We start from the raw sequence: 9519 nt of genomic DNA on the forward strand, positions 1-9519 counted from the left end.
TTGGGCAGAACCTTGGTAAAGACGAAGAAATTCAGAAACCTAAAGGTGCTCGTCGCAAACGATCACGCCGAGCGAACCATCCAGTTGTGCCTAAAGAGGAGAAAACGAAGAGGAAACGACTTTGGCGGTTATCATGCTTGGAGCAAGATGCTAGCCCCTCCACATTACTCCTCGGCGATGACCCAGTGAGCACCATCCTCGAGGACGATGTCAGAGGCTGTGATGATGCTCGGGTTGGCGGTTGTGTGCTTGATGAGGATGAGGAGGAGGAAGAAGAAGTTCCCTTAATTCGCAAGAATAGTCGTCGCAGCAGGAGCAGTGACATTCCAATGCAGGCCTTATCAGCACTTGTCAGCCTTCAGGGGTTGTCGATATCTGATTTTGACCATGCATTGGAGGACATCATCCTCAAGAACCTTTTATAGGAGCCTCCTGAGGTTGACAATCCCATCATCCGTTCAGAGGTCCCAGATGATGTTCCTCTGTCATGCAATCCTGCCGGGCAAGAGGCAACCCGGACAGTCTCTCGTGCTTCTTCGACCTTGGAGGGTGGTCTAGCTCGTGAGGACACACTGGCCTTCAACGCCACTGATCTGAGTCATCCGGCTCCTCTAGGCATGATCGAGGGAGCTTCAGCTTTGGAAGTGGCCACTAAGGTGGGGCCAACCCTCGAGGGTGGTGCTGGGGGCAACCCAACCCCAAGAGGGTGTTGGTGCATGCTCCTCTTCGGCTGCTTCTATGGACGTTCACGTTGGATCACCGCTGGTCCAATCTGAGGAACTCGTGGTGACACACTTATCTGCTGCTCTCTCCGGTCTGGTCACTTTAGAGGCCAGTGACCCAGACGTTAGAAGTATGTCACCTGCTGACGAGGTAGAGGTCTCTCTGAGTCGTGCCTTCAATATCATTCCTATTGACATCCCCTCATCAAGCAGTGCACCAATTCTTCCGGCTTTGGATCTTCCTTTATTTCTCTCCAATCTTCAGGTTAGTCAACTTTCGCTTCACCGTTCATGGTAGCGAACTGGCTTTCTTGCTAATTTTTTCATAATCACAGGATGTTCTTGATTTTGTATCTGCCCAACTGAAATCCTGTGGCGCTCCTGTCCCCGACCAAGTTTCATCCTTGATGCAGTGGAACCCTTTACTGCTTCAAAAACAGATAGAAGATCTGAAGGCCTCATACCTTGGTTAGTGAGTTCATAGTTTCCTTTATCGTTTTCATTGCCCTACTTATCTTATATTTTGTGTTTTTTCTGCTGCTTTGTCAGATTTGGCTCGGCTATGCTCTGATACTGAAGAGAAGTTTACCCAGAGCCAGGCTGACTTGAGCCAAACCTCTGCTTTCTTGGACAGTGCTCGCGCCTTAAACTCTTCTCGGAATGCTCAGCTTGACTCTGAGAAGATGGCTTATGAGGTAAACTCTCTTGGCTGCTTCTGTTTTGCTTTCCTTGTTTCGATGCTTAGTGTTGTTCTTGCTTCTAGGAGGAAAAGCGAGTGCTCGTTGCTTCTCGTGACAATCTGGACAGGCTATATTGTGACGCCAGCACTTGATTGACCAATCTGGAAAGGAGTCACCGCTTCACCATGTCGGACTTGGACCATCACCGTGATGAACTGAGGGCGTCTGTAAGGCCCAAAATTAGTAGAAAAATAATAATTATAAAATAAATAAACAAATATAGTTGTTATAGTGCTTTGGAAATTAGGGAATGAGAAAAGGACATTTGTAATAAAGTCAACCATTGTTAGAGTCAAACATGAGAAGGAGAATAAAATAGTAATATTTAAAATAATATGGTTGATATTCATATTTGGATTTCAATTGAGACATTTGGAAAAATCTGATATTTAAAACAAGAGTATAAGTTCGAATTTGAATAATTGAATTTGGAATTAGGAATAGAAAATGGGAGAGAAAATTTCAACTAAGGCATTTATTCCTCCCATAAATAAATGACAAGGGAAATAATAAATAATAATATTGAAAATAGTAGAGGTTATATTCACAGTAGTATTAATTGTGACACTTGGAAAGTTGAAGTTCAAAACAGGAGTTTGAATTGGAGTTGGATGTTTGAAAATTAAAATAGAAAAGAAAAAGGAAAGAAAAATGAAGGTAGACCTCAATTTGGGCCCAATTTCTAGCCGGCCCAACTCCCTTTCGCTAATCGTTCGGGCATTGAGAAAGGGGGGCCGTCTGTCAGTCGTCTTCCCCAACAGATCCCACGGCGTGGCAAAATCGGATCGGCCGGCGTCCGGGGCTTCGCGCGGTTCTCGGCATACCATTGCCATCCATCCTCTCTGGTGGGGTGTATAAATAACGAGTCTTCGCCCCCCCCCCCCCCTCAACCCTCAAATCATGGCCCCACCGGTGTTCGTGCATCCAGAAGATAAGGCGTGGGTGGGAGAGTACAACGGTGGGTGAATCTCGCGCGTGGCGACGTTGGGACCTCGGTGGGCGGCCAGGGGTCATCGCCGGAAACCGTGGGTGCTTGTGTGTGGCTCGCCCGAGCTTAGTATTGCCTTGCGCGCCCGGAATTGCTCATCGGAGCAAATCTCCGCCGTGAGCCCGCTCTCCGCCGTGGTCTGGGCACTAGGCTGCATACTCGGTGAGTTTAAGCACTAGCCCGCTCAACGACTTCCTACCGTCAGTCTCTAGGGATTTCCGCCTCTGGATTGGAGTTTAAGCACTAAGAGTGGGGGATTGCGTGAACCAGTCATGGCGCCGCCATGTCTTGGCCGTCGTTGCTACGGTAGCCGATGGGTAGGTAGAAGAAGGCCTCGGGCCATTGGATAGTTAATGGACGGCTGCGATTTTGACCATAATACCTCTTCGGTGTCTGTGATCCGAACCATCGGATCGCGATCGAACGGATCCAGCGCGATCTAGGGCGTTTTAAATCCGCGCCATCGATCTAGTGATTCACGGTTCGGATTAAAAGAGTGGCGTACCGCTTTGTGATATAATTCTGGCTTTTAGAATCTGATCCAACGACCGATCTTCACCGGTACCCCTTCGCGATGTAATATTTGCTAAAGAGACCCTGTAAAACCCTATAAACAACCCACAGTCCACACTGAGCGAAGCCTGAGTCTGGGAAATATTTTGAGTTAGCCCCTGTGTTTCTCTGTTATTGGCGCCCAGTCCAGAGCTCAAGGAAAATCAGATAAATGAATTTAGAAATTGATTTTCGATACACAAATAATTCCAGAAACTTGTATAAATAATATTTAATTCATTTTAGCTCCAAATTGATCCATTCTAGTTGCAATAAGTTCGTTTTAATATTATCTATCATCTAGTGCCTCTGTTTAGCCATGGAACTTGAATTAAAAATGTTCATTTGAATTAATCTATTCTAGGTGCTTAATAACTTCAGAAATTCATAACTTGGTAACCGTAACTCCGAATTTAGTAATTCTTGTTCCTACGATCTTTACACATCGTAGAATATTATTACGCAGTTTATTCTTATATTTGGTGTGATGTTAATTTTGCCTATACATGTTTGTTTTATTGTTACGTTTAGCAGTGAGGACACGTGTCATCTGAAGAGCAAGTTGGTACCTGGAATCTCAAGTCCCAGGCAAGTTGTGCCCTTGATCACTTCTTTTTACCTAGTCATGTTCTTATTAATCATAATGATCTGCATAGGTTAATTTTGATGGGACCTAATAGGTTATCCTAGTTTGACTATCTTTATACCTTGTTTACCACTGAATTTTTGGGTAGTACCTGCTATTGCTTTATGTGGTTTTGGGTATAGAGATACACATTATTCATGATCATACTATTATTATCAATTTTGTTATTTATTGTTCATGATAAGATCATTATGTTAATTGGAACATGGAGCGACCACCCGGGAAAACAGTGCTACCACAAGGGTGGTATGGGATGCCCTTGGCTGAATTAGGAAAGCTAGTGGAGGACTACCTTACCCGAAAGGGGCAAGGGCAGTAGGCGAGTGGTCAGTGTAGGGAGGCCATTGGGTTGATTTTGCTGCGATGGCGGTCAGGCGAGGGGTCCCTGTATTGGAGCTTTCTAGAAATTATAGCGGGTTTTCTGAAGCTAGTGGAACTTTGTAAAGGCCTCATAGTGTTACCTTGCCTCGCCTCCTCGGTAGAGGTGTATGGGAGTGGCCTTCCCTTCGCAGATGGGTAACATGACTTATGGGTAAAGATGTGCAACCTCTACAGAGTGTAAAACTGTTATATCAGTCGTGCTCACGGTCATGAGCAGCTCGGACACACACATGATTAATTTATGAAACTAAATTCAATTTGTCATATGCATTGCATTGAGGGTGTTGTTATTACTTTTGTTCTACTACTTAATTGGGTTGGTATTTACTTATACTTAGTAATTGCTAATAAAATTTTGACCAACTTTAAAAGTAATGCTTAGCTTCAACCATCCTCTTTGGTAAACCTTACAATTCACGTGAGCTCCAACCTTTGGCAAGTTCATGCACATTATTCCCCACAACTTGTTCTTCCCGCGCCTGATGTCGCGAGCCGACCATCTTCTTCTGCTACTCCTGCAGCCGAGGCTTCCTCCAAAAATGCTCCAGCGCAGTGATTTGCTTGAATTGAAAACAGTTTGTTATTGAGTTAATGCTTTTTAGAGAGAAAGTGTAGTAGTATGAATTATGTGTGTATGTAATTGTTATGTTTGAACTGATTGTTCCGTCAGCAGGGTGCTGAAAACACCCTTGACAATGCGAGCGAGTTATTTTTCTTTGAAGTGCTTCTGATTCGAGTTGGCTATTTTGTTACTAGGGTATAGTGACCACCCTAACTTGTGTACGTATATGCATGTCGCACCGACTTAAGGCATTTCTGACTTAAGCCGATTGCCCTATTAGTAGGGTATAGTGATCACCCTAAGTCATGTAAGCGTGAGCATGTCGCATCGACTTAAGGCGTTCTTGACTTAAGCCGATTGCTCTGTTAGTAGGGCATAGCGATCACCCTAAGCCATGTAAGTGTGAGCATGTCGCATGGACTTAAGGCGTTTCCGACTTAAGTCGATTGGTCAGTTAGTAGAACTTAGTGATCACCCTGAGTTGTGTAAGCGTGAGCATGTCGCACTGACTTAAGGCGTTTTCCGTCTTAAGCCGATTGTTTAGTTAGTAGGGCATAGTGATCACCCTGAGTTGTGTAAGCGTGAGCTTGTCGCACCGACTTAAGGCATTTCCGATTTAAGCCGATTGCTCGGTTAGTAGGGCATAGTGATCACCCTGAGTTGTGTAAGCGTGAGCATGTCGCACCGACTTAAGCCGATTGCTCGGTTAGTAGGGCATAGTGATCACCCTGAGTTGTGTTGTGCTGATTTCGAGTTGAGCCCAATCTAAGTCAGTTGCCAATCAAGAACTTGAACGCCTTGGAAGATGGAAGCTTTATTGATGATGAAACCTTCTGCTTACAAAGTACAACTTGTCCTCAAGAGTTTTGAGGTATTGCTAGGGTTAGAATTTCCTGAGGTGCTCAATATTCCATGAATTCCCCACTTCGGTTTCGTCCATCTGAGTGAGCCGATAGGATCCCGGTCGTGTGACCTCTGCAACGATGAATGGTCCTTCCCATGGTGGTGACAGTTTGTGTCGTCCCTCCCCTGTTAGTACTCGGCGGAGGACCAAGTCTCCCACTGCAAAGGATCAATGTCGCCCAGCTTTGTCGTGGTAGCGCCTCAAGGTCTGCTGGTATCTGGCCAACTGTATTATCGTATTTAACCGTTCCTCCTCCAGCACGTCGATGTCCTCTAGGCTGGTTGCTTCTGCTTTGGCTATGCTTTCAAAGGTCAACCTGGGTGCCCCAAAGATCAGATCGGCAGGTAGTACTGCTTCCGACCTATGCACCATGAAGAATGGGGTGTTTCCATGCAGAGCTCGGCTTGGCTGGGTTCGCAGGCTCTAGACCACATATGGTAGTTCCCCGATCCACTTTCCTGCAAGCTTCTCGCTTTTATCGAACACTTTCTTTCTGAGTGCGTCAAGTATCATCCCGTTGGCTCTTTCCACATGCCCATTAGCTCTTGGGTGTGCCACTGATGCGTACTTGATTTGAATGCTCCTCTGCTCACTAAAATCGAAGAACTCCAAGCTAGTGAAGTTAGACCCTAGGTCAGTGATGATGTTGTTAGGTATTCCAAACCTGAACATTATCTCCTGAATGAACTCCACTGCTTTTGCTGAGGTCAAGGAAGCTATTGGCTTGTATTCTATCCACTTTGTAAATTTGTCGATGGCAACCGGTATGTGAGTATATCCTCCTTGAGCTTTCTTGAAGGGCCCGATCATGTACAACCCCCAGCATGCAAACGACCAGGTCACAGGAATAGTCTGCAGATGTTGTGCGGGTAGGTGCTGTTGTTTTGACAGGAATTGGCATGCCTCACACTTCTGGACTAACTCGGCGGCGTCATTCTTCGTTGTCGGCCAGTAAAACCTGGATCTGAAAGCTTTTCCCACCAGAGTCCTTGATGCTGCATGCACGCAACACTGCCTGGCATGAATCTCATCTAATAGCTGCCTCCTAGTAGCCGAGTGGATGCACTTCATAAGGACTCCTCCTGCGCTTCTTCTGTACGGCAGGTCCCCCTATGATGGTATAGTGGGCCGACTGTCTCGCGATGCACTCTGTCGTGGCCTTGTCATCTGGTTCCTCTTTGTTTTTTATGTATCTGATGATTGGCTCTCTCTAGTCATTGAGATCTGCCTCTGCCTGACTCAGAGCGTTGCATTCTTCCATCTGATATGTGACAATACTTGGTTGTTGTATTTCTTGGACGAAGACCCTAGGTGGAACTTGGGACCGACTGGATCCTAGTTTCGACAATGCATCAGCCGCTGCATTGCGATCCCTTTCCACATGGTGGAATTCTAATCCTTCGAACTTATCTTCCAACTTCCGCACGGTAGCACAATATTTGCCCATTGAGTCGGTCGAGCAGTCCCAATCTTTGTTTATTTGACTTATGACTACCAGTGAGTCACCGTACACCATTAGCTTCTTGATGCCGAGTGAAACCGCGATGCTCAGCCCGTGGACCAGTGCTTCATACTCTGCTGCATTATTGGATGCCGGGAACAAAAGCTGGAGTGCATACTTGAGTTGTTCACCTCCGGGAGCAATAAAGAGAATCCCTGTCCTCGCTCCTTGCAACTTCAGCGAGCCATCAAAGTACATTCTCAATATTTCAGCGACCTCTGGGCTTTCCGAGACCTGGTGCTCAGTCCATTCTGATATGAAGTCAACCAGTGCCTGAGTTTTTATCGTCGTGCGGGGTAGAAACTCTATGTCATGAGCTCCGAGCTCGCATGCCCACTTGGCTATTCTTCCAATAGCTTCTTTGTTGTGAAGAATATCACCTATCGGAAATCCTATGACTACTATGACTTTTTGGTCGTCAAAGTAGTGTTGGAGCTTGCGAGCGGTTAGAAGTACCACGTACAACATCTTTTGAACTTGAGGATACCTTATCTTTGAGTTCCCGAGGACTTCACTGATGAAGTAAACCAGATGTTGTACCAGGTATGCGTGTCCCTCTTTCACCCGCTCGACTACTAACGCGGTGCTTACCACGTGAGTCGTGCAGGAGATATACAGGAGCAGATCTTCTGCCGGCTGACCGGGCGTAGCTCGGCGTGGTGGCTTGAGTACTGGCGGAGTGGTCAAGAACTTCTTCAGTTCCTCTAGAGCCTCATGTGCTTCTGTGGTCCACTGAAATTTGTCCACCTTCTTGAGCAATTTATAGAATGACATTCCTTTCTCGCCTAGCCTTGATATGAACCTGCTTAGCGCTGCCACGCACCCAGTGAGCCTTTGCACCTTTTCTGTGACCGCGGCGCTTCCATTCTCAGGATGGCCTCAATCTTCTCTGGATTTGTCTCTATTCCTCGATGACTGACAATGAATCCAAGCAGCTTCCCGGCTGGTACTCCGAATACACACTTTTTTGGGTTCAACTTCCACCGGTAGTGCCTCAGGCTATTGAAGACTAGTTGCAAATCCTCGATGAAGTTTTCCGAGTTTTCTGTCTTGATAACCACATCATTGACGTAAGCCTCCACCCGCTTGCCCCAGTGATCGGCTAAGCATATTTGGATGGCTCTCTGGTAAGTCGCTCCAACGTTCTTAAGGCCGAACGACATGGAGGTATAGCAGAAAGCTCCAAATGGTGTGATGAAGGCAGTCTTCTCCTCGTCTTCTTTTGCCAAGCTGATCTGATGATACCCGGAGTAGTAGTCTAGGAAGGAGAGCATAGAGCAGCCAGCAGTCGAGTCAACTACTTGATCTATCCTAGGGAGCCCGAAGGGATCCTTTGGGCAATGTTTGTTGAGATCAGTATAGTCGACGCACATGCGCCAATCAACTTTATTCTTTTTTAGTACAAGAACAGGGTTTGCTAGCCACTCAGGGTGCAATACTTCTCTAATGAATCATGCTGACACTAGGCGAGCTAACTCTGCACGAATAGGTTCTCTTTTATCAGGCGTGAAACGACGCAGCTTCTGTCAAATCGGTCTTGCTTGAGGATACACTTTAAGTTTGTGCTCGGCCAGTTCTCTCGGGACTCCCGACATATCCGCAGGTTGCCATGCGAATACATCCCGGTTATCTTGCAGGAACCGAACGAGCGCACTTTCATATTTGTCGTCGAGGCTGGAGATGATGATGGCAGTCTTGCGTTCATCAGAGAATCCCAGGTTAATACTCTTAGTTTCTTCAGTCAGTCGTATAGAGGTCACGACCTGAGCTTCGTTCGAGGGGATCATGAGATTTTCTTCCTCCAGCCTGCTATTCGCTTGTGCGGGAAGAGATACTGGGGGCCCGACGGTGAGAGCTGTTTGGATGGCTCCCCGAAAGCACTCCGCGGCGCCTTGAAAATCGGCACGCACGGTAATGACCCCCTGAGGTCCTGGCATCTTCAATATCATGTAAGGGTAATGTTGTATAGCCATGAACGTCGCCAGTCCTAGTCTTCCGATGATGGCGTTGTACCCGCAGTCGAAACACGCCACCTAAACCTTAGGAATTCGATTCTGCAGTTCTCTAGGGTTCGAAAGGTGACAGACAGGTAGATGTGTCTGAGTGGGTACTCCACTTCAGTCCACACGATGCCGAAGAAGGGAGTATCTGACTTGGTGAGGTCTTTGACTGTGACCCTAGGGCCTGGAGTGTTCGGGGAAGGTGACGTCGATGCTGCTTCCCCCGTCCATCAATACTTTCTTTACCCGGCTTTCTCAGATCACCGGATCAACGAGGAGCGGGTACTTGCCGGGATTATCGAAGTTAAGCCATTGATCAGCTCGGCTGAAGGTTATCGTGTGCTCTGACCACCGGTAAGGAGCTGGGCAATAGTGGTGGCCACCAGGACCTATCGGTCGTTGAGATTTTGTTGCCTCCTGTTTTCTTGTGCTCCATGGTGATAGTAGACGCGGCCCGATCTTCCGTGAGATACGATAACTTGATTGAGTGGAGATCTCGACGTTGATGATCCAAGGCTCCAAG

General features: G+C 46.9%; 1 protein-coding gene across 1 annotated transcript; it reads left to right on the plus strand.

Annotated features, from left to right (window-relative positions):
• The first annotated feature begins 621 nt into the window (after positions 1-621).
• On the plus strand, positions 622-3245 carry LOC103640565 (uncharacterized). Its single transcript, XM_008663625.4, has 3 exons — positions 622-987; positions 1058-1190; positions 1272-3245. Exons 1-3 carry the CDS (start codon positions 739-741, stop codon positions 1556-1558), a joined length of 669 nt encoding a protein of 222 aa, XP_008661847.1. The 5' UTR covers positions 622-738; the 3' UTR covers positions 1559-3245.
• The last annotated feature ends 6274 nt before the right edge of the window (positions 3246-9519 follow it).

Source organism: Zea mays, chromosome 1, assembly GCF_902167145.1.
Source record: "Zea mays cultivar B73 chromosome 1, Zm-B73-REFERENCE-NAM-5.0, whole genome shotgun sequence".
Lineage (NCBI taxonomy): Eukaryota > Viridiplantae > Streptophyta > Magnoliopsida > Poales > Poaceae > Zea > Zea mays.